At 40.3% G+C, this 24,667-nt stretch overlaps 3 protein-coding genes across 3 annotated transcripts; 2 read left to right on the top strand and 1 right to left on the bottom strand.

Annotated features, from left to right (window-relative positions):
- Positions 1-574: 574 nt before the first annotated feature.
- Positions 575-1,213, bottom strand: LOC132234195 (cysteine-rich PDZ-binding protein-like). The gene has a single exon (XM_059695239.1). It carries the CDS (start codon positions 1,162-1,164, stop codon positions 847-849), a length of 318 nt encoding a protein of 105 aa, XP_059551222.1. The 5' UTR covers positions 1,165-1,213; the 3' UTR covers positions 575-846.
- Positions 1,214-9,228: 8,015 nt separating this feature from the next.
- LOC132234536 (putative gustatory receptor clone PTE01) lies at positions 9,229-16,081 on the top strand. Its single transcript, XM_059695484.1, has 2 exons — positions 9,229-9,257; positions 15,133-16,081. Exons 1-2 carry the CDS (start codon positions 9,229-9,231, stop codon positions 16,079-16,081), a joined length of 978 nt encoding a protein of 325 aa, XP_059551467.1.
- A 6,433-nt stretch (positions 16,082-22,514) lies between these two features.
- Positions 22,515-23,441, top strand: LOC132234196 (olfactory receptor 7E178-like). The gene has a single exon (XM_059695241.1). It carries the CDS (start codon positions 22,611-22,613, stop codon positions 23,439-23,441), a length of 831 nt encoding a protein of 276 aa, XP_059551224.1. The 5' UTR covers positions 22,515-22,610.
- Positions 23,442-24,667: the final 1,226 nt, after the last annotated feature.

A 24,667-nucleotide genomic window follows, 5' to 3' on the forward strand; every position in this document is an offset into this window, starting at 1 on the left:
ATGCTTGAGATTTGACTCATATTTATGTTCTCCTCTCCTCCTCTTTTTCTTTCTTTTTCTTTTTCTTTGTTTGCTTTGAGGGGAAGGTTAAAGAAGTTTCATTTTTGCTTCAAAAACTTTCCCAAAGAGTAGTGATTCATTTATATTATACATCATCATAATGAACACTGCTCTTCTGGCTTTCATAATAGTGTAAATTCAAGGTCATGTGTGTAACATGTGTTTTCTGAAATCCAGTGTATTCATTTGGATATGTATGGGGTATCCCTTGTGTTCTTATTCTCATATGAAGGTACTAGCACTATGGCTTCAATAACACATTTTTTTAAATCATAAATCGAACTTGTGTTTGATTTGGGTCTTGGTTAATTTCTAAGGAACCATTCAGCAATTGTGGCCTCAGATAATTAAATACCCGGTGAAGCTGCAATTAATTAAAGGCCTGCTGATTCTAAGAACAAGGGAATGAGGGGGAAGTTACAAATCCTAATGCCAAGTTCTGAGGAAATATCAATAATCCCCTTTTCACTTTTGCAATATATATGTAAGTATAAAGTAGAGGGAGAGGATAAGAATTATATGAATATTGTTAAATAAAAAGTGCTACAGAACTGGGACAATATTTTGTTGTTAAATTTGCCTCTTATTCTAGTTCAGTAAGATGCTTGTAAGGCAGATTAGTTCCATTGTTGCTATTCAAAACTGCTAGAGAGCAAAAGAATGAATCAACTTCCCTGGTTTAACCTTAATAGTCTTAAAGCATGTTAATTTGTAACTTGAACATCTAGGATATGTCTTGAAAATATAAAGCAGAAATCAAAATCATACAGAAAGACAGAATCCTCATCAATACATATAGACAAACATTTGCTTGTAGTTTTTGGTATCCCATACCTTTTCCCCACGCATTGCACAGATGCCCTTTTTGTACGCACAGCTCTGGAAGTAATTAGAACCTGGTTGGTGCACAGAACTTTTGAAAATTCTGCAAGTGAAGAACTTATTCTTTCCATGTGGATCGAATCTTGCTTTGTGTGTGTGTGTCAAAGCTTTATTTTCATTCAGTTTTCTTCCACCACTTTCTGTGGTATTCCTTGCACCATCTTCCCATGTATCTGGAGTGATAACAGTACCAAGTTTCTTTTCACATTTTTCGCACACCATCCTTCTGTGATGGTTCCCTTAGATGCAGTAGCAGGAGCAGCTTGAAAACAGCAATCTCCCCCTCTTTTTCTTAAAGAAGTCCCTTTAACATTTCCTGGAATACTGATTTGATGGTGATGAATTCTTTTAGATTTTTCTTGTCCGGGAAGCTCTTTATCTCTTCTTCAATTTTAAATGTTAGCCTTGCTGGTTAGAGCAGTCTTGGTTTAGGTCCTTTCTTTTCATTAGTTTGCATATTTCTTGCCAATCCCTTCTGGCCTGCAAAATTTTTGTTGAGAAATTAGCTGATAATCTAATGGGAGCTCCCTTGTAGGTAACTAACCACCTTTCTCTTCCTGCTTTAAGATTTTCTTTTTAGTCCAGCTGGATTTAGCTCAGTGGTTGAGCATTGACCTATGAACCAGGAGGTAGGTCACAATTTTATTCAAGGTCAGGGCACATGCCTAGGTTGTGGGCTCAGTACTCAGTAGAGGGTGTGCCGGAGACAGCCGATCAATGACTCTTTCTCGTCTTTGATGTTTCTATCTTCCTCTCCCTCTTCCTTCCTCTCTGAAATAAATAAAAATATTTTTAAAAGATCTTAACTTTAACATTTAGCATTTGAAAAATATAGTAGCACTTATTTTTATTTATTTTTAATTGATTAATTTTAATGAGAAAAAGGAAGGGACTGAGAGATAGAGATGACAGATAGATGATACATAGAAAGATGATAGATAGATAGATAGATAGATAGATAGATATTGATTTGTTGTTCCACATATTTATGCATATTTATGGGTTGATTCTTGTATGTGCCCTGACCCAGAATCAAACCCACAATCTTATTGTATTGGGGTGAAACTGTAACCAACCTTTGGCTTTTTAAAAAATGTATCTGGGTGTGAGCTTGTTTGGCTTCCTCTTTTTGGGACTTTCTGTATTTACTCAACTTTATGCAGAACCTTACCTGTCTGACACTTTCAATAATAACATAGTCATGCATTTTGTTGCTGCCATCTCTGGTTTTCTCCTTATCTCAATTATCTTTTTCTCTTTCTATCATCAGGTGGGAAGTATAAAGCCTTCTACACTTGTGGGTGTTACCAGTCAGTTGTTTGTTCATTTTATGCAACAGGCCTTGTGGCTACCTCAATTCCACTGTTTCACTTTCTCCAAGGAACGATGTGGTGGCCTTGGTGGTGTACACTATGGTTACCCCCCTATTGAACCCCCTTATCTACAGTCTAAATAATAAGGATATCAAAGGGACCATGCAGAAGCTCCTCAGCAAAATAATCTGATTTCAATATTTGTGCCATCCATTTGAAGTGCAGGCTGGAAAATGCAGAAAAACTAAACATCAAGACCTGCAAATCCTACCTCTCTTATCACCTCACTTTTGTGCCGCTTATGGCTTTTATTCCTCTCCTTGCTTAACATCTGAATATTGCTTGTTTTGGTATGTCTTTAATGGGACTTGGAAGCATTCTGGAATCCTTTGTATACCATAATCACTGCCTGACTGCATCTTATTATATAAATGGAGACTTCTATAGTTTAACATTGGTGACTCAGGCATGCCAGAATGATGAACAACTCGTCAATATATGTAAAATTTACATCTTTTCTAAAGCTCTGTGTATATTCCATACAAATTTATCATCTATCAATCCTGTTTATGAAGGTGTGGGTGAGATGCCTGCCTTTGGTTTTCAACCTTAGCTTTTATTGAAATCATCTGAGAAGCTTAAAACTACTAACTGGGTCTCATCACCATTTTTCAATATATATAAAAGCCTAAGCAACCATCTGATCTTTCAACTGGTAGCTGTGACATGAAATGACCACCAGAGTGCAAATGCTCAATGTACAGGCATGGAAACATGGAACAGACTGATGACTCTCAGAGGGAAGGGGGAGGGGGGAGGATGGAAAGAGATTAACCAAAGATCTTACATGCATACTAGAGGCCTGGTGCATGGATTTGTGCACCAGTGGGGTCCCTCATCCTGGCCTGCAGGGATTGGGCCAAAACTGGCTCTCTGACATTCCCCAAGGGGTCCCGGATTGCGAGAGAGCGCAGGCTAGGCTGAGGGGCTCCACTGGTGCACGAATCTGTGCACTGGGCCTCTAGTTCTGATATACAAGGGTGGGCAAAAGTAGGTTTCTAGTTGTAATACAAATAAATAATACAATAATTAATAAATAATAATACAAGAATAAACTCTGTTTCTCATACTCACAATTTTGCTCTCCCCTATAACTGGACTGGGATATGGCCAGAGCATGAGGATTTTTAAAAACATCCTGGTGGTGGTAGTGTTCAGCCCACTTTGAGAACTACTGATCTGAATCTGATCTTTCTTTCAAAAATGGCCTTTATGGCTTAGGTTCTAACTGCTCATGGATAAATGCTGAAGATCCTAAAGAGATCAGAGCTCAAAGGGGTGGTGGTGTGAAAGATACAAAAAGCCCACAGTAGCAATAGGCAATGTGTTTTTCCAGTTATTACTGATAATGTTTCTTCCAATACTCTCTCTCTATTCCATACAGCTGGGCATATGAGCTTATTATGAAGCTATTTTCTCTCTGCTCCAAACTCACAGTTTTATGCTTTCTGATGCTGAAATGAGGCTCTTGAAATTGCTGCACTATTTTCCATCGTGTTCATCTTCTATACTTTCAATAGTGGTTGCAAAAGTGAGTGTGTTCTAAAAACTCAGCTTTCCAACTTCCACTGGACAGAGAGGCCCTATAGCCTCAGAGGCCAACCCCAGAACACTGCCACCCAGAGGCTGACCCACAAACTGACTCTTTGCTAAACACAAAATAAGGCAGTCTGGGAAATAAATGCGGCATGCTTTAAAATAAGGACTGTGGTTTACAACACAGAGGAACAGTATATCGCAGGGAAACTCAACACTCTCCTGAATACCTGGAAGGTCTAAGGCGAGCCACACTGAGGAATAGAAGAAATGAAGGACCTTCACTACTGCAATTTTTTTTTCTTTTTTCACTTTTTAACTAAGAAACCAATTTTTTTTTCATTCTTTTTTTTCTGTTATTTTTATTTATTTTTTTTTTCTTTCTTTTCTTCTTTTTCCATCACCTGATTTTACCCTTTTAATTACTACCTTCTTATTTTTAACCAGTATTATTACTGCTACCATTTTACCATTTTTTAAAGTGCCATTTTATTTTTTTCTTTATTTTATTTTGGGATTAGTGTTCACCATTCTATTTTCATCGTTATATTATTGGTTGTTTCTAGTTTGCATTCATATCCAGGGATCTGTTGCTGGAATTTGTTGGGATTAATGGCTGTTCTATAGGAGTATTCTCCTCATATAAAAAGTCTCTTCCCTCTTCCACTTCATTCTCTCTTTTCGCTCTTTTTTTTTTTTTTTTCTTTTCTCGCTTTTATTTTCCCCCTTCCTTTTTCCCAATTTCATTTTTGCACTCCCTTTTTTTGGTCCCTACTTTTCTTTTCCTTTTTCTCTTTTATCTTTTTCTCTTCCTTCTTCCTTATCCCCTAATTCTCTTAATTCAGGTGGTCACCTTTAATTGGGGTTATTAATATTGTGAATATATTTGTGTATAGTGCCTGGTACGTGGTGCCTTGTTGTGTTGTATTTTGTGCCTTTAAATCAATGCAGCAGATCCAAGCAACAGCAACCTCCTGAGCACCTCATCCTCTGCTGAGGAACAACAGCTGTACGTGAAACCTCGCCCCACCAGCCGGAAGAGCCACCACAGCTGTGAACAGCACCCACCAGAGGAGCTGCTGACAACTGAAGAGCAGCTGCTACCGCAACCGCCCGAAGAGCAACCACAGACCAAGGAGTCACTGCCACCAAGGGAGCAACCACTGAACAACTCAACGTCTAGATATGTCAGTGAGATCAAACATGGGTAGACAAAGAAACCCCCAAAGGAAAGAGAAGGAGGACTCTCCAGAAAAGCAGCTAAGTAATACAGAGGCATGCAACATGACAGATAAAGAATTCAGAATAAGGATCCTAGAGTGCATAAACCGGATGGAGGAAAAAATCGACAACCTCTGCAAGAAGCAAGAAGAAACAGATGAAAAAATCGATAACATATGGAAGAAGCTAGAAGAAACAGATGAAAAAATCGATAACATATGGAAGAAGCTAGAAGAAACAGATGAAAAAATCAACAACCTAAGTAAGACCCAAGAAGAAATGAAGAGTGATATAGCTGCAATGAAAAACTCCATTGAAAGTATCAACAGTAGACTAGGAGAAGCGGAGGACCGAATAAGTGAATTAGAAGACAAGGAAGCAAAACACACCCAAAATGTACTGCAATTGGAGAAAAAAATTAAAAGACAGGAGGAGAGCCTAAGGGAGCTTTGGGACAACATGAAACGAAACAACATACGAATAATAGGAGTACCAGAACAACAGAAGGATGAACAAGGATTAGAAAACCTACTCGAAGAAATAATATCAGAAAACTTTCCTGAGGTGGGGAAGAAAAAAGTCACACAAGCCCAGAGAGTCCCAAACAAGGTGAACCCGAAAAGACCCACACCAAGACACATCATAATCACCATGGCAAATGTTCAGGACAAAGAGAGAATCTTACAGGCTGCAAGAGAGAGACGGAAAGTTACATACAAGGGATCTCCCATTAGATTGTCAAATGACTTCTCAACAGAAACACATCAGGCCAGAAAAGAATGGACTGAAATTTACAAAGTGATGCAAAGCAAAGGACTGAATCCAAGAATACTCTATCCAGCAAGGCTATCATTCAAACTTGAAGGGGAAATAAGAAGCTTCACAGACAAAAAAAGACTAAGGGAGTTTGTTACCACCAAGCCAGCAATGCAAGGAATGCTAAAGGGACTGGTATAAAAATAAGAAATAAAAAGCTCAGAAAGAAAACAGCCACACAAAAAAAGAAATGGCTACAAACAAGTACCTTTCAATAATAACTTTAAACGTAAACGGACTAAATGCTCCAACCAAAAGACATCGAGTGGCTGAATGGATAAAAAAACATGACCCATACATCTGCTGTCTACAAGAAACCCACCTCATTAGAAGGGACTCACACAGACTGAAAGTGAAAGGATGGAAAAATATCTTTCAGGCAAATGGAAAGGAAAAGAAAGCTGGGGTAGCAATACTTATATCGGACAAAATAGACCTCAAAGTGAAGGCCTTAACAAGAGATAAGGAAGGCCACTTCATAATACTAAAGGGATCAATACAACAAGAAGATATAACCCTGGTAAACATATACGCACCCAATGTAGGAGCACCCAAATTCATAAAAAAAACTCCTGGAAAATATCAAAGGAGAGATCGACAACAATACAATCATAGTAGGGGACTTTAATACACCATTGACAGCACTGGATAAGTCCTATAGACAAACAATCAGTAAAGATACAGCAATCCTAAATGACTCACTAGATCAGATGGACTTAATAGACATCTTCAGAACACTTCACCCCAAAGCCAGAGAATATACGTTCTTCTCAGGTGCTCATGGGACATATTCAAAAATAGACCACATATTGGGTCACAAGCAAAGTATCCCCAAATTCAAGAAGATTGAAATCATAAAAAGCGTCTTCGCAGACCACGATGGCATAATATTAGAAATAAACTACAATAAAAAAAAATAATAAAATAAAAAAAAATAAAAAAATAAAAACTCAGCTTTCCTTTAACATCCCTTAGTGTGGGGTACCACCTTGGTGTGATATCTTTGTACTTCACCTGTGATTGTTATGTTATTGGTTTTGTTTTCTTTGCCTTCCAGTCTTCTAATAATTACTGAAGCAATTCCCTATATTAAATTTTCTTCATCAGAATGCCTGATTGGTTTTTATTTTATTGACTGAACCCTGACTGGTATTGTGGTATGGGGTATAAAAGTATTTTGTGAGTTGTCTGCAACTGGAAGATTGCAAAATGTGCTTAGGAAGAAAAGGGTTTCTAAATGAAGTGTCTTGGCTATGGATTTACAACTGGAAAATCAGTGGTGATAACATATTTATAGTTGCCGTGTTCTCTAGTGGTGCCTGTGGATCATGGATTCAACAAGTCATCACATTACATTATCTTCTTTTACATTAGAGTTGCAAAGGACCATGTTGACTACAAAGGGGAGTTCTCTTCTCCCCCTAGTAATGGTCTGGTTAAGACTTCACTTTATTACCATGCTTCCCTGTCTTCTGTCATAATAACCCAGTCTTTGGATCTCTTTTGAATTCTACAAAATAGTATCTACAGTTTTCTTTATATCACTTAACAACAAACCAATCTCCACATTCCTCACAGAGAGATCTCTGAATCAGGAAGCCTGCAGGATGGAATTTAGAAGGCTACAACACACTTCTATCCACATAGATCCCACTCTACCCACTAGGGAAAAAAATGCAGAGAGACACCAGAACCACATTTTATTATAGTTTTCAAGAGATGAGAACACAAAGAAATACATAGAGAATAGATCTGGAGTGAGTGTACTCATTTCTAGTAGTAGCATCAGCACTGCTGGGACATGGTTAGTGTGGCTATAGAATGGGGCTGTGATTACTGTGGCTGTGGGATGGGGACGTGGTTAATGTGGCTATGGACAGCTGTACGTGGGCCTTATGCTGATGGAGAAGCTCTCCTGGTGGAACAGAAACCAAGGGTACGCTGGGGATTGTGTGACAGAAGGAGTAGATGAGGTCTGCTGAGGTTTCTAGTGGAGAGGAAGTTCTACCCCTTTGTCAGGTTGTCTCCAGTGAATTTTTGTTGAGTTTTTGTAGTGTGATGAATTTGGGGCCATGCTGGAAAGCAGATGAACATGGTCTGAGTCTGGAAGAGCCTGAGCACAAAGCCCTTATAGAGATGAGGCGTATGTGGTGGGCAGCATCTGAGAGGCTCCCAATGACCCCCAAATCCTGATTTCCATGTGCTTATCTATTTCCTCCCATGGAGGTTGACCTGGACATAGAGACTTGCTTCCAACAATGAAAATGTGAAAAAATGATGGAAAGTCACTTTTGAAAAAGGAGTGAAAAAAATCTGGCTCTCTTCCTGCTGCCCCTCTTTTGCTCTTCAGGTTGATGGAACCCAACTACCATGCTGTGAGCTGCACTGTCAAGAGGCCCACTTGTCAAGGAACTGAGGAGTTTCTCTGGCCAATAGCCTGCAAGCACGGGAATTCTACCAACAGCCTTGTGATTGAACTTGGAATTGGGCTTGGGCCAGTCAAACCTTGAGATGACTGCAACCCTTGGCGAAACCTTGATTAAAACCTTATAAGAAGCTCCCTGAAGGAGTTAAGTATTAGTTAGGAAATAAATATATAAAAATCAATAGAATCATAATATATTAATATGAATCAATCAGAGAAAAAATTAGAACTCACTCAATTTAGCAAAAAAAACAAAATAAACACCCCCTAAAGAAAAACCAAAACACCTGTAAATCTCCAAAATACAAAATGCCAACCAACAACCAGGCAATGAAAATAAGAAGCTGTCCTTAGAGACAAATGTTAATTGATAAAATGGAAAAAGTATCACATACTTGGTATAGAAGAGCTAGTTCTGTATAGGTTTCATGATTAATACAATGCATTTACAGGTACCAAAATCACACAGTAAGTGGTTAAATAAAAAAAAAAGTTTGAATTTTAATTAAGATCCTGAAACTTGGAAGTAAGAAGCAAGGAGTACAGGTGACCTTCCTTCTCGGGAGAGAAAGGACCAAGATCCTCCAGGGACATTCACTTTTTTTCCTTTTTTCCCTTCCATTAATACTGGCAAGTATCCAGAGATTAGGACAACATGGACCAATTGGCTAATTAGGAGATCTGTGCAATGAGCCCCTACGATCATAACATAGTAAATAATTGGCTGATTCCTCCAGCCCTTATGGATGCTAATCCTACTGGATTGGCTACATATCTGTCTCCTTCCTTTGTGGGCATATACATCAGAGGGTCCCAGCCTGAGTCTGTTTTCCTGCCACCCCTGAGGAGAAACCCCAAGCCCTTGTCACACACAAGGCAGGAGAGGGGCAGCAGATCCATTGATACTCCTTGTTCATGCTCCAGCAGAGATGCAGCTCAGCCCAGTAAGTGCTATGGGAGATGGTGATTGCAGAAGGAACAGATTGGAATAGATTGATGAGAGGGCACCAATATGCAAAATTTCAGATCAGAACCCTACGAAGTTTGTGTTCTTGGTTCTGGTGGGGGTGTGAGACTTTCAGAGTTCACCTTCCATCCTCATTGGTTCTGGCTCTGGTTGGCATCTTCCTCAGCATAGCAGAAAGTGAATCTCTCTAAACTTGCCCCTGAGCACCCCAAAAGGATCATGAAGGTGATGATGAGAAGGATGACATTAACCATAACATCAAGCACTCTTATTGAGGGCTTCCTAAGTGCCAGGCTCTGAAATATATGTTTTATGTATTTTGTTTGGTTTCATCTGTATAATCTCTTCTGAATTATAAGTGCAAACATTATTATTCTTTTACATAGAAAGAAAGGAGCATAGTGTTTTATGTAACTCGAAACAGATCATGAGTTAGTCAGAACTGCAGCCAGGTTTGTATCTGGGCAGTCTGACTCCAGATTCAGGACACCTGGCCAGTTTTCTCCTTGGCCAATCCAAACAGTCCTTTCATTTCCTCTCAATCCTGACAGGAACCCCCTACTTACTATTATCTTCCCTGTGGAGTCTTCTGGTAGGCCACAGTGGAGAGCAGAGGCCACATTTGCTGCATCAACTATAAACAGGATGGCTGAGACCACAGGCAAAGGTCATAGAAAGAATTGACACATGATAATTTAGGGCAGACCACTGTCTTGTCCTTGCTCCTGGATTTCACGTCAACTGTCCACTTCTTCCTCCATTCTTATAATCAACCTATTCAATTTCAAAAGGAGACAAAATCAGAGTCTTTTTAAAAACATATTTTTATTAATTTCAGACAGGCAGGGAGAGGGGAAGAGAGATAGAAACATCATTGGTGAGAGAGAATCATTGATTGGCTGCCTCCTGCATGCCCCCTACTGGGGAGGGATTGAGCCGGCAACCTGGGCATGTGTCCTTGGGACCCTTCAGTCTCTATCCACTGAGCAAAACTGGCTAGGGCCAAAGTCAGAATCTTTGGGTCCATTCCTATTCAGGATACTCAAAGCAGTTCAAAATGTACCTCAGAGGTATCTGAGGTTAAGATCTCTGTAACTCTGCTTAAAATTTCAGAAAGTTGGGACACAATGAAGTTTAGTGCATGAGACTTCAGAGACTAATAATTTAATTTTGAATCCCTTCTGCTCTACTAATTATTAGTGTGCTATGGGGAAGGTTCTTAATGTCTTTGAAACATGGGATTGTCCTCTGAGTTGATTCTCAGTTGACACAACTTCACTAAGGATTAAACAAATAATTGATGCCCTCTATGTAATAAATATGTGATGGATGCATACAGTAAGGGTGAGCTGAAGTTATGATTTCCCTACATTCCTGACATGACCTTTCATTTTTGTTTTTACAAGTACATCCTTAGTATATTGAGGGAAGTGACTGTGTGTCATTTATTTCTGATCCTCTACCCCAAGCTTATACCTTGTTGGCAGACAGGAGGCATCAAAAACAAACAACCTCACGTAAACATTGAATAGATTCTTCTATTATTTATAGAAACAAAGTGGTCAATATGAATTCCCCGCATTTGACCATACATGCCAGTGTTTCCTTCCATTTCTAGAATGTCCCATAGGTATAGAGAGAAGATAAAACAGTGTTTGTTTGTGTCTATGTCATGGGCTTTTTATGACACCTGTTAATTTCCATGTAATAGTATCTATAGTATTCAAATACTGAATATGCATTGCAGTGGGTTTTCATAAATATAAAAATAGAGGCGGGAAAGAAGGGGGAAGTAAATCTTACTGTTGAGCTGAGGTACATTTCAGGATTTCATGTCATTCCATGCTCTAGTGCCTTGATTGAGACAGAAGTTTCACCCTTTCCATCATAAAATGGCATTACATTTTTGGAATTGTCTTTTATTAGTCAGCACACTATCCTAATAATGATTGAAATTCTTTGTTAAAAAAATGAACAAATCTTTCTGGAGTTCCAAACTCCTCTTAGGTTCCATACATGGTCTAGAGATGAATGTTAGATGGGCCATTTCCAAAAAGGAACACAAGCACAGAGATGCAGAGATTTTCATGCACTCTACATGGAGGGCATGAAAGATTCAGGACTCAAAAATCGATCTCCTTATTCCCGCACCAGGGCACTGTCACCTCCACGTTAGCTAACGAGTGATTCTTTCAAACCTACTTTGGTCCCAAATGGGAAATGGAGGTAGAAGAACTGATTTATCCCCTTTTGGTTCATTGAGTTCACCTGTGAATTAGAAAACGTGTCAGCGATTTACAGGGGCCATAATGTCACAAACATTGTGGATTTTATGGTTTTTCTATAAATAGTCATGCATTGTACAGTCCAGTTTTGAAATCCAAAGTGGAAAATAAATTGCTAGGAAGATGACAATTTCATGTGGAGTTCTCATGGAATGGTTATTATAAAACAGATTTCAAGAATACTTTCAAATGCCTACCCTTTTAATAAAAGGATGTAGTTAATAGAAAATTGTTTTTGTATTGGAACAAGAAATATTGTCAATTAGGCATTAGTAAAATTGCACATGTACCAATTTGTAGGGGAGCACAAGGGACTTGGTTGGAAAGTTGTAAGGAGGGCCTTCTGATAAAAGGGACGTGTGTGGAAGGCCGCCTGCCCTGTGTATTGGAATTCTGACTTAAGGGAGACTTAGGAGAGTGTGGAAGGTGCCCCTAATTATTCCTTGACCTTTCCAAACAAGTCTGTGTACGTGAAGACCCCCGGATGTTTACTGGAATCCTTAATCTTAATCCCTGGATGCCCTTGCCTAGAGTACAATGTAAACACATGTGTCCTCCCAAGATTACTCACCCTACTGCTTGTATCTAAAGATAAAAATTCCAATAAAGGCCTAACGAGGCAGGCAACAGAGGCTGCTCTGGCCACTAGAGCCAGGGAGCCCCTTAGCCCTCTCTTTCATAGTCAAACTGTGTCAGAGTAATCTGTTCATCCGTTGTTCAGGGGCTGCTGGTCAGCCCGGCACCAATTTTCAGAAGTTGAAATATTAATCACCATTAACTTATCAATACAAATTCTCACTTGTGTGAAATCAAGAGAGGTGCAAGAATTTTCATGAAATTGTGGTATGGAGAAACTGATATAAATAATAATATAATATAAATATTAAATATATAATGTAAAATAAATATTTAATATGAAAATAAAATACATTACATTATATATATATTTTACATTTGTCAAATTTATACTAAAGTATATAGATATAAATTTATAAACCAAATAAAATGAAGTCTTCCCTCACATAATAATGTGCATTAGTAAAATGTTTAAGGTCAGTGTATGTACTGCATAAAGAGACTTAAACACAATGTTGTGGTAAGGAAGTACTTTTCAGTGATAATGTATATAGTATACTGGTTAGGCAAGGTTTTAAGAAAACTGCTTATGGATACATAAGTCAACATTGACAAAAAAACATGCCCACCAAATCGATGACACTGGTTGCCTTTGGGCAATGAGTATATATAGAAATGGGATTGAATTAAGATGCCAAGAAAAAATCAAAATTTATCAGTAACGTTTCAAATCTCTCTACAACATGAGATCTGAAGGAAACATTGTTAAATGTTTATATTTTTAATGTGGGTGGTGGGTATTAATGACAGAAATAATAGGTAATATCAATGGAGTTTTACCTAAGTGTTGGGCAGTATTGTAAGGCAGTGTTTCTCAATCCCGGCTACACACCAGGACAACCAAGAATCTCACATGTAGAGATGCTGCATAAATTGGTTCTAGGCTGAGACCACAGTATCTGTATATTTTAAAATAACCACAGGCAAACATATCAGTCAGCTGGAAATAAGAATCACTGGTTTAAGCAACTTAAGTGATTTTTTTAAAACTTTCTTACAATAATCCTTAAAGGTAGCTTCAATTATTATCTCAATTCTACACCAGAGCAAACTGCCCAGATATATTTACATTGTCCTATTTTGCATTTTTCCTCAATTAAATCATAGTGTGATCTGCCAAAATAATAAGCTTTCTGGTAGCTGAAGAAAGAGAATTTCAATCACTGTGTCAGAAAGGATTGATATGAAAATCTATTACGCACTAGAGGCCGGTGGGGTCCCTTGGCCTGGCCTGTGGGGATCTGGCCAAAACCAGCTCTCCAACATCCCCAGAGGGGTCCCAGATTGTGAGAGGGTTCAGGCCAGGCTGAGGGACCCCACCGATGCATGATTGGGGCTAGAGAGGGACTGCAGGAGGGCTCTAGGGTGTGTCTGGCCCATCTCACCCAGTCCGGATCGGCCGGACCCCAGAAGTAAGCTAACCTACCAGTCAGAGTATCTGCCCCCTGGTGGTAGTGCGTGTCATAGTGACTGGTCGAATGAACAGGCGACACTTAGTATATTAGGCTTTTATTATACAGGATAAGATGTCTCGGTCTTAAACCTGGCAGTGGGACTTCCTCAATGCTAAACTCCTCAACTATAAATAGGAGGGATTATGATCAGAAAAACAAAACTAATAGTCATATATGAAAAGGTGCTCAATATCACTAACCATCAGGGAAATGCAAATAAAAATCACAATAGTACAATCATCTCACACCTATCAGAATGGCTATTATAAAAAAGAAAAGTCTCATATGTGGTATCTAATCAACACAATAAACTGATGAACAAAATAGATCCAGAGACATAGAAGCATGGAACAGACTGATAAATCTCAGATGGAAGGTGAGGGTGGGTGGGGTGGGTGGGGAGAGATTAGCCAAATAATGTATATGCAAATATGCATAACCTATGGACACAGACAACAGTTCAGTGAAGGCCTGGGTAGGGGGAGAGGGGTCTGGGGAGGAGGGGGTAAATGGGGAAAAAAGGGTGACATTTGTAATACTTTCAATAATAAAGATAAATTAAGAAAAAAAAAAGACACATGTTGGCGAGGATGTGGAGGAAAGGGAACCCTGGTACACTGTTGGTGTGAATGAATATCCTTCAGGCATTATAATCAACAATATGGAGGCTCCTCAAAAAATTTTAAACTAGTACTAATTGAAAAAGAACTTCCAAATGACTTTTGAAGGACAACTCTCATGCTTGAGTAATCACTTATTTCTATGAAGGAGAGACAGAAAACCAAAAAAAAAAAAAAAAAAAAAAAATGATAAAACCCATGAAGATAACTATCACATAAAAATATTTTCTGATTATGAATATTCAATTTTCATTTAGAATCCAGATTACACAATCCTGTCTTTAATACAGTGCTGAAAATACTCTAAATAAAGGAACTATCTAGTTAGCATCGTATTTGAATAAAAGAAGGTATATTTAGCTATTTCTTAATTTCTTAAAATTAGAATGATTTTTTCCTTAAAAGGGATGGGTGTTTCTTATTCTATATATATTTTAAAGCAGTAGCTGTGTTTTCCTGTGATTATGGCTTTGTTATCTCTAATGTTCTTGCTCCTCTAATACTTTTCAATGGAGTTTCTGGACAATAAAGTGTATATAGAAAGAGGTGAATAACATGGAAACCCAATAAAGAAAGACAATAGTGTGGTGAAGGCCTAGGGCTGGGGGCGGGGCAGGTTGGAAGGGTCAATGGGGTGGAGAGGGTAAATCTATAATACTTTCAACAATAAAGGTACATTTGAAAAAAAAGAAAATAAAGAAGAGAGAGTTCTAATTAAATAGGATTTGCCATACTGAGAAATACTGGTAAAGGTACTGGGGTATATGACCTCATGGGTGAACAGCTTGAATACAGAATATGGATACAATGCTGTGTGCTCATTTACTTATTTTCGTTTTGCCAATCCTCTTCTAAAGGTGTCTCAGCCCCATGGAACTAAAGAATCTAACACGTGTCTCAGAATTCTTCCTCCTGGGTCTCTCAGATGACCTGGACCTGCAGCCTCTGCTCTTGGGGCTCTTCCTGTCCATGTACCTGGTTGCCGTGTTGGGGAACATGCTCATCATCCTGACTGTCAGCTCTGACTCCCACCTCCACACCCCCATGTACTTCTTCCTCTGCAACCTGTCCTTGGCGGACATCTGTTTCATTTCTACCACTGTTCCAAAGATGATTGTGGACATCCAGACTCACAGCAGAGTGATCTCCTATGGGGGCTGCCTGACACAGATGTCTTTTTTGATCCTTTTTGGATGTATGGATGGCATGCTTCTGACTGTCATGGCCTATGACCGGTTTGTGGCCATCTGTCACCCTCTGCACTACTCAGCCATCATGAACCCATGCCTCTGCTGCTTCTTAGTTTTGATGTCATTTTTCATCAGCCTTTTGGACTCCCAGCTGCATACTTTAATTGTGTTACAACTTACCTGCTTCAAGGATGTAAACATTTCTAATTTCTTCTGTGATCCTTCTCAACTCCTTCATCTTGCCTGCTCTGACACCTTCACCAATAACATAGTCATGTATTTTGTTGGTGCCATCTCTGGTTTTCTCCCTATCTCAGGGATCTTTTGCTCTTACTATAAAATAGTTTCCTCCATTCTGAGAGTTCCATCGATAGGTGGGAAGTATAAAGCCTTCTCCACCTGTGGTTCTCACCTGTCTGTTGTTTGCTTATTTTATGGAACAGCTATTGGAGGTTACCTGGGATCAGCACTGTTGCCTTCCCCCAGGAAGGATGTGGTGGCCTCAGTCATGTACACTGTAGTTACCCCCATGCTGAACCCTTTCATTTACAGTCTGAGGAACAGGGACATTAAGAGTGCCCTATGGAGGCTCTACAGCAGAACAGACTACTCTTAATATCTCTGCAATCCCTTTTGGAGTGTAGTTGGAAAATCTAGCAAAACCAAACATGTAGACCAGTGACTACTGTTTCCTTAATCATATTGTGTTTAGTTTCATGGTTTTCATTCCTCTCCATGCTTCACATATGAACTTTACTTCTTTTGATTTGACATTATTTGAATTGGCAGAGTAACCTGGGGTCCTTTGTGCATCATCATAATTCCATAATAAATGCATTTACTGTGGTATCCAGATGAAATGTACAATTCTCTTAGTACATACTTAAACTTTATATCTTTCCCCATGGTTTTACAGTAATTTCCATACACATTTTGCATTTGTCAAATCTATGTATTCAGGTAATTTCTGAGGGTGCAGTTCACTGGTTTTTAATTGTGGATTTTATTGGAACTCTCTGGGGAGTTTTATAAATACTGATGACTGGGTCAATTGAAGTTCATCAAGATGTGACTGCCAGTGGACCCAAGAGCTGGGCCTGGGGAATCAGAGACTCCTACCCTTCCCCTGTCCTTGGAATGTTCATTTCACTTGCCTACCCTTCTCTAGAAGCTGGCCCAAGGATATGCCCTTAGCTAGTTATGTTTTGTTGAAACCATCTAGATGTTATACATCACTGAACCCAGTTAAGGCTTTTATTGTATACTAGAGGCCCGGTGCACAAAAATTTGTGCACTGGGGGGGGGGGATCCCCTCAGCTCGGCCTATGCCCTCTCACAGTCTGGGACCCCTTGAAGGATGACCACCTGCTGGCTTAGGCCTGCTCCCCGGGGGATTGGGCCTAAGCTGGCAATCAGACTCCCTCTGGCAGCCTGGCAGCCCTTGGGGGATGTCCACTTGCCAGCGGGGAGCAGACCTAAGCTGCAGTCAGACATCCTTAGAGCTGCTGAGGAGGCAGGAGAGGCTCCCATCACCACCGCTGTACTGGCAGCCATCAGCCTGGCTTGTGGCTGAGCAGAGCTCCCCCATGTGGGAGGGCACTGACCACCAGAGGGCAGCTCCTATATTGAGCATCTGCCCCCTGGTAGTCAGTGTGTGTCATAGTGACCAGTCATTCCCAGTCTTTCTGCTGTTAGGGTCAGTTTGCATATTATCCTTTTACTATATAGGATAGAGGCCTGGTGCACGGGTGGGAGCCGGCTGGTTTGCCCTGAAGGGTGTCCCAGATCAGGTGGGGGTTACGCTGGGGTGCGTGGCCAGCCTGGGTGAGGGGCTGATGGCTGTTTTCAGCTGGTCACACCCCCTTCAGGGTGGGGGTCCCCACTGGGGTGCCTGGCCAGTCTGGATGAGGGGCTGATGGCTGTTTTCAGCTGGTCACACCCCCTTCAGGGTGGGGGTCCCCACTGGGGTGCCTGGCCAGCCTGGATGAGGGGCTGATGGCTGTTTTCAGGCTGGCCTGTGACTGAAGCTCCCAGCTTCTCCTTTTTTTCTTTTTCTTTTTTATTTTGGGATTTATTTACCTTCTATAATTGAAACTTTGTTGCCGTCACTGGAGCTGAGAGCCGGCTTCAGCTCCGTGGCCACGGCAGGCTGAAAGCAAGTATCTGGGGTTTGTTTAGCTTCTATAATTGAAACTTTGTTGCTTTCGGAGCTCAGAGCCAGCCGCGGCAGGCAGGGAATCTTGGCTTCCTCCATCACTGGAGCAAGCAAGCCTCCTGCTCGCTTCAGCTGCGTGGCTGCTGGCCGCCATCTTGGTTGGGTTAATTAGCATATCGCCCTGATTAGCCAATGGGAGGCATAGCAAAGGTATGGTCAATTACCATGTTTGTCTATTATTAGATAGGAGGATAAACTTTTAAGATTTGGTAGGCAGGTGTATTGATCTACTTGTCTTATGGCCGCCCAAGACAAGCCTTACTATAAATTCACTGGTTTATGAAAACTGCCACCTCCTGATCTGTAGTGAGCTTCTTTTGGTCTCTCCCTGCTTTCCATGAATGGAGGGCTTGTTCAGATTTCACCTGAAAGTTCCTTAGATTGAGAACCAATGGAGTCTCCCTTATCAAATATTAGTTGCCTGTGTATGCAGTGGTTTATTTCTGGGCTCTTGATTCTGTACCATTGGTCTCTTTGTCCATTTTTAATTCATTCCTACATCCTATTGTGGCAATCCATTATCTTATTTTTTGCTTTTAGCTGTGTCTTTATGTCTAAGCTTTGCCATTCTCTGTGTGGAGTGAAAATAAAACAGGTCTTTCCTAAGAGGCACTAAAAGCCTTGGTAAACTAGTTGCTCACTCTACTCTCCCTCCTTCCACCAGGTTAACAACTCTTTCTAGCTTGGAGTTTCCTGTTGTTGCTGAGTAGCGAGGCCTGGGCGATGGCATGATGCAGGAACTATGAAGCTGGTCTTTGTTCCTTTTGTGTGGTTCTTCTCAGGTGTTTTGTTCCACTGTGTTGCTGACGTTCCATAAGTGGACTCTTGAGCTCTCCCAGAGCTGTTTTTGTTCATGGATGTAATTGTTGATCTTTGTGGGGCAACAGAAGTTGGTGTCTCCTACATCACCAACTAGGTTTTGCCACATTTTTTTCCCTATCAATTAATGACAGACCGATCTCTAAATTCCTCATCCAGAGTTGTCTGAGGCAGGAGGACTGCATGAGTAGGATGTGGGAGGTTGTGAAGTACCATCATTCCCATACTCACTTTATCAATTGGAAAAAAAACAACACAACAACACGAAATAGGCCCCAAACACACTTATTTAAATTTTAGGATCTGTGGACACAAAGCTAAAGGAAAATTCATCCTGGAATAGGATAAGCTCTTTTCAAGGACAAAAATCAGAAGCCATTGGAGACATTTGTTGAATCTGGGCACAGAATGGCTGCATCTTGATGTGAGGGATCCTGGTGATGGCAGGGAAACCATGTTGGCTTTTTTGGACTGTGTGTCCTGAGGGAACATGGTAGGGCTTGCAGAAACACCAAAATAGAGGCAATTTCTACTCATATGCCAGTATATCCGCAGGGAAATTTTGCTAAGAGCGTTGTGGTGTCATGGATTGCGGGTGAGGCTGGGAAGCAGAGTCATTTCTCCAGGGTTGTGGTCCTTAGAGACCAGTGTCCTGAGGGAGGGTGAGGCCTGTATGGTGGGCAGATTCCAATATGCTCCCAATGACCTCCGCTCCTGTATTCAAGCTATTGTGGAGACCCATCCTCTGGAGTGTGTCTTGGGCCTACTGACCTGCTTCCAACCAACACAATATGGCAAAACTGATGAGATGTCACTTCTGATATGAGGGTGCCAAAAGGCTTTATATTCCTGGTCCTTTTCTCTTGTTACCTGTCCTATGGGAGCCACAGCCATGCATTAGCTTGCCTGTGAGAGGCCCATTAGGCAGAGGAGTGAGGAAGGCCTCTGGCCAACAGCCCACAAGGAACTCCCTCCTTCCAAAAGTGAGTGGGCTTGGAATAGGTCAACCCCAGTCAAACTTTGAGGGGGCTGCAACCCTAGCTAACACTGTTGGGTACCCTTCTTAATTTAAGAGAAAGTCAGTAGTTTTTTAGTGTACCCAAAACATCAATGAACGAGAAAAATCAGAACTTGGATTGTCATGTAAATAGCCAAAAAATCCCTTACTTGACTTGGGGTGCTGAACGCACAATACAAGATACAGGTGACATATTATAGAATAGTACATCTAAAACCTATATAATTGTATTAATCAATGTCATCCCCAGTAAGTTCAAGAAAAAAGAAGTGAAAAAAGAGATCATAAATATATAGTGCTGCAAAGAGCACCTTGCACACAGTAAACCCTCAATATACAATACTTATGTCTATTAAAAATAAAACCTAAAAAAGGGAAATAGACTTTTCCCTTTAAAGACAGAAGTCTTAACAAAGAAAATGGAAATAGTTATAGGTTTTTGTCAGAGATGTCTAATTGCCCCTAATTCACATGATTAATACAGTGATTTTGCAGATGTCAAACTCAAAAAGTCATAACTTGTGAAAAGACTGCATTCTATGTTAACATTCTTGAAACTGGAAGTCAGAAGCAAAGTGTACAGATGCTCTTTCTCCTGAGAAGAGGAAAGTCCCAGCCCCTTCTAAGTACATTCACTATTCTCTGTTTCCTCTTCTGTTAATATTAGGAAGTCCCCAGAGGTTAGGAAAACATGGACCAATTTCACTAATTATTAGCTCTGTGCATTGAGCTCTCAAGGCCATACAGGCTGCCAGTCCCAGTCAAGAGTCATATGTGTGGCTCTTCCTCCCAGAATTGAGACCTGCATCCAGAGATCCATGCCTGAGTCTGCCTTCATGCCAGTCCTGAGAACAGAGCCTCAGCCTTCTCATTACCAGGCAGGAGAGGGCAGTGGATCCAAACTCCTAGGTCATGACTCAGCGGAGAGACAGCACAAACCAGTGAGTGGCAAAGGATATGGTGGATGGAGGAGGAATTATGGAGAAACTGGTTTTCTCATTATCAAGGCAGCAGGACAGCTGAGATAGCCAGATGGGAGGGCATTGATAAGCAAAGTTACAACTCAGAGGCTTATGAAGTTTATGTTATTTTTTCCATTGGGGATTTTAGAACTCTCATTCGGAATTCTGCTCTTCTCCACTACCATTCTTACCTTCCAAAGTCATTGCCCATACAAGAGCGGGAACCGGACTTCTTCATTCCCTTAGCATTCCAATAGGATCATGAATGCTATGGTTATGGTCATGACAGTGATGAGGAGAGTAACCATAATATTACAAAACTCCACTGAGGGTTTTCTCATGCCAGATTCAGAGCTCTGTGTTATGTAGCTTCCATTTTCACCTGCAGAATGCCCTCAAGACCAGGGTAGACAACTAGTGTTATTTTAGAGTTGAGGAAAGGAGCAAAATATTCCTATTTAATTTGTACCCAGGTACTTGGGTAAAAAGGGTGGAGTCAGATTTGGATCTGAGCAGTGAAACGCTATTCACAGGACACAGGGGGCAGAACAACGTCTTTCCATACTACTTAGGTTCACATGGCTATTGAGCTCTTGAGATGTGGCTAGTCCGAACTGAGATGTGCTGCCCATATAAAACACCAGATATTGAAGACGTATAAAAAAAGATCATAAAATATCTCAGTTGTGTATATTGGCAAAACTATGTTTTTGGTATAATGGGTTAAATCAAATATGAAAATTACAATAAACCAAAAAACTTCCCAGCCAACCTACTCAGTCTGTCCTTTCTCTTTCCAGGTAACCCCAGGCAGCAGGCCTGTGGGGAAGCAACTGAGTCTCATTTATTTCTGATTGCCCAGCACCCACACTGTGGTTGGCACAGAGTAGGCAACTAAAACAAACAAAAACATATATGCACTCTCTTACATATTGATTACAAGTTGTTAGTGTATAATAACACAGCATAATCCATATGGCTGACCCACACTGGCGGTTTTTCTGCCTGGGTTTTCATCACTTCCAGGGATGTTGTGTGACTAAGGAAATGAATGAGATTCATCATTTTCCTCCAAGCACCCTTCCCTGAATGGCTAATTGAAACTGATGATGGGGCTTTGAAAACTGATTTGTGGCTAAGTTGGACTGAAGTCTGTTTTTATTTTGTTTGTTTGTTTTGCTCTTTAGATTCTACATACTAGTGAAATCATATGGTATTTGTCTATCTCTGTATGACTTATTTCACTTAGTATAACTCACTCTAGGTCAGTGGTTCTCAACCTTCTGGCCATTTAAATACAGTTCCTCATGTTGTGACCCAACCATAAAATTATTTTCGTTGCTACTTCATAACTGTAATGTTGCTACTATTATGAATCGTAATGTAAATATCTGATGTGCAGGATGGTCTTAGGCGACCCCTCTGAAAGGGTCATTCGACCACCAAAGGGGTCGTGACCCACAGGTTGAGAACCACTGCTCTAGGTCCATCTATTCTGTCACAAAAGGTGAGATATTCTTTTTTACAGACAAAAAATGGACTCAGACAGTTTATTACATAGTTCTTATAGCATGCTTATGAATACTACAAATCAAAGGAATTAATCATGCTGCATTTGGATATAACAAATTACATTGAACTGCTTATTAGTATCCTTGAACTAATAAGGACACTAATAAAGAGCATTTTGTTAAGAGAGACGAATAGTTCTCATTCCATTTTTTCCTTCATAGGAGGGTACTGATAGGCGAGTGTGTCTGTGGATTTATAAAGCTCTAAATAACCTTGCTCCTCTCATTTATTCAGCCCATTCTTTCCAGAGTGATGCATGCAGTAATAGGCTCATGGAGCAAAATGCAATATGAAAAGATTTTTAAGAAGAACGTTTGTCATAAGCAAGAAATATCACTAAAGGGCCATGGTCCTCAAGTGTGAAAACTATGAATTGCTTAAATTCAAAATATAGACACACTAATGTGCTTGTTTCCCTTATACCAGCTCTCATGTATTTTCTAAAAGCTGTCTCTGCTATGTGGAGCCACAGAATCTAACAGGTACATTGCAGTTCATCCTCCTGGGCTTCTCAGATGACCCGGAACTGCAGCCTCTGACGTTCAGCCTGTTCCTGTCCATGTACCTGGTCACTATGCTGGGGAATCTGCTCATCCTCCTGGCCGTCGGCTCTGACTCCCGTCTGCACAGCCCCATGTACTTCTTCCTCTCCAACCTGTCCATGGCTGACATTGGCTTTTCCTCTACCACCGTCCCAAAGGTGATTTGGGACATTCAAACTCATAGCAGAGCCATCTCCTATGCTGGCTGCCTGACTCAGGTGTCTTCTTTAAATTTTTTTGGCTGTTTGGACAGTGCACTCCTAACTGTGATGGCCTACGATCGGTTAGTTGCTATCTGTTATCCCCTGCACTACCTGGATATCATGAACCCCCATTTCTGTAGCCTGCTGCTTCTGGTGTCTTTTTTGATCAGCCTTTTGGACTCCCAACTGCACTGCTTGATGATATCACAGCTTTCCTTTTGCACAAACACGGAAATTCCTCACTTCTTCTGTGACCCGCCTCAACTCCTCAAGCTTGCTTGTAATGATACCTCTACTAATAAAATATTAGTCTATTTTATTGGGGCCATCTTTGGTGGCATTCCAGTCTCAGGTATCTTGTTCTCTTACTACAAAATTGTTTCCTCCATTCTGAGAATCTCATCGTCAGGTGGAAAGTATAAAGCCTTCCCCACCTGTGGCTCTCACCTGTCAGTTGTTTGTTTATTTTATGGGACAGGCCTTGGGGTGTACCTCAGTTCCACTGTCTCACATTATCCCAGGAAGGCTGCAAGGGCCTCTGTGGTGTATGCTGTGGTCACCCCTATGCTAAACCCTTTCATCTACAGTCTGAGGAACAGGGACATCAAGAGGGCCCTGCAGCGATTCCTCAACAGAATAGCCTAGTCTCAATCCATGGGCCGTTGTAGATTTTTTTCTTATTTCCTATTCTTCTTCTTATTATTATTATTATTATTATCATTATTTTAAATAAATGTTTCTAATTATAAACATTCTAATAGCAATGTAGTGATAGCTCATTGTACTTTGAATTTGTGTTCCCTAATGGCTAATGATATTGAGCATCTTTTCATCTAATCTTTTTGATATCAGTATATCTTTTTGAAAATATATTTTATTGATTTTTTACAGAGAGGAGGGGAGAGGTATAGAGAGTTAGAAACATCGATGAGAGAGAAACATCGATCAGCTGCCTCCTGCACACCCCCTACTGGGGATGTGCCCACAAGCAAGGTACATGCCCTTGACCAGAATCGAACCTGGGACTCTTCAGTTCACAGGCTGAGGCTCTATCCACTGACGCAAGACTGTTCGGGCTCTTCTTCTTCCTTTTCTTCTTCTTCTTCTTCTTCTTCTTCTTCTTCTTCTTCTTCTTCTTCTTCTTCTTTTTATTATTATTATTATTATTATTATTATTATTATTATTATTATTAACTTTGTCTGTGGATTAGAAATGACTCAAAATCAAACATTTGGAGTTCGCAAACATACCTTTTTGGTCAGACAATTTTTGTAGCTTATAGTTTTCATTCCTCTTGATCTATTATGTCTAAAAATAGTTTATTTGGGCACACCCTTGATGGGATTAAGGGAGTATCCTAGGATCCTTTGTATGTCAAAATCACCACACAATTGAATCCTATTACAATATGGAATTTTCTGTATTTGTTACCTATGACCCAGGCATCCTGTAGAAATTCACAACTCTTTTTTATTGTGTATGTTATATATGATTCTCAACCATTTTTGCTGTCCATGTTATTTTTTTTTTTGTCCATGCTATTTTTCATAAAACTTTGGCTTTAATCAAATCTATTAGTGCAGGTGTGTGAAAGAATGTGTGTCACTGATCTAGAAAGCATCTGATGAGCTTTAAAAATCTTCATGCCTGAGTCCAATAATCATACATTAAGATTTAACTGAATTGGAGAGTGAAAAGAGTATAATGTTTTTTTAACAGTACCCCAGGTGGGCCTAATGTGTATTTAGACATGGCCGAGAACTACTGAATTTTATCTGACCTTTTATTATAAAATGACTTGTATTTCTTGGGTTCTTTACTGTTCATGATCAGATACTGAAGACCTTAAAGTGATCAGAGCTCCAAAAGA

This window comes from Myotis daubentonii, chromosome 5, assembly GCF_963259705.1.
Source record: "Myotis daubentonii chromosome 5, mMyoDau2.1, whole genome shotgun sequence".
Taxonomy (NCBI): Eukaryota; Metazoa; Chordata; class Mammalia; order Chiroptera; family Vespertilionidae; genus Myotis; species Myotis daubentonii.

Excerpts from the sequence above, each read along its gene's own strand:
- LOC132234536 (XM_059695484.1), top strand. The coding sequence starts at position 9,229 with ATGCTCCAGCAGAGATGCAGCTCAGCCCA. Across the intron at positions 9,258-15,132 it reads CAGAGATGCAGCTCAGCCCA|GTGTCTCAGCCCCATGGAAC; the intron begins GTAAGTGCTATG and ends CCTCTTCTAAAG.
- LOC132234196 (XM_059695241.1), top strand. The coding sequence starts at position 22,611 with ATGTACCTGGTCACTATGCTGGGGAATCTGCTCATCCTCCTGGCCGTC.
- LOC132234195 (XM_059695239.1), bottom strand. The coding sequence starts at position 1,164 with ATGGTGTGCGAAAAATGTGAAAAGAAACTTGGTACTGTTATCACTCCA.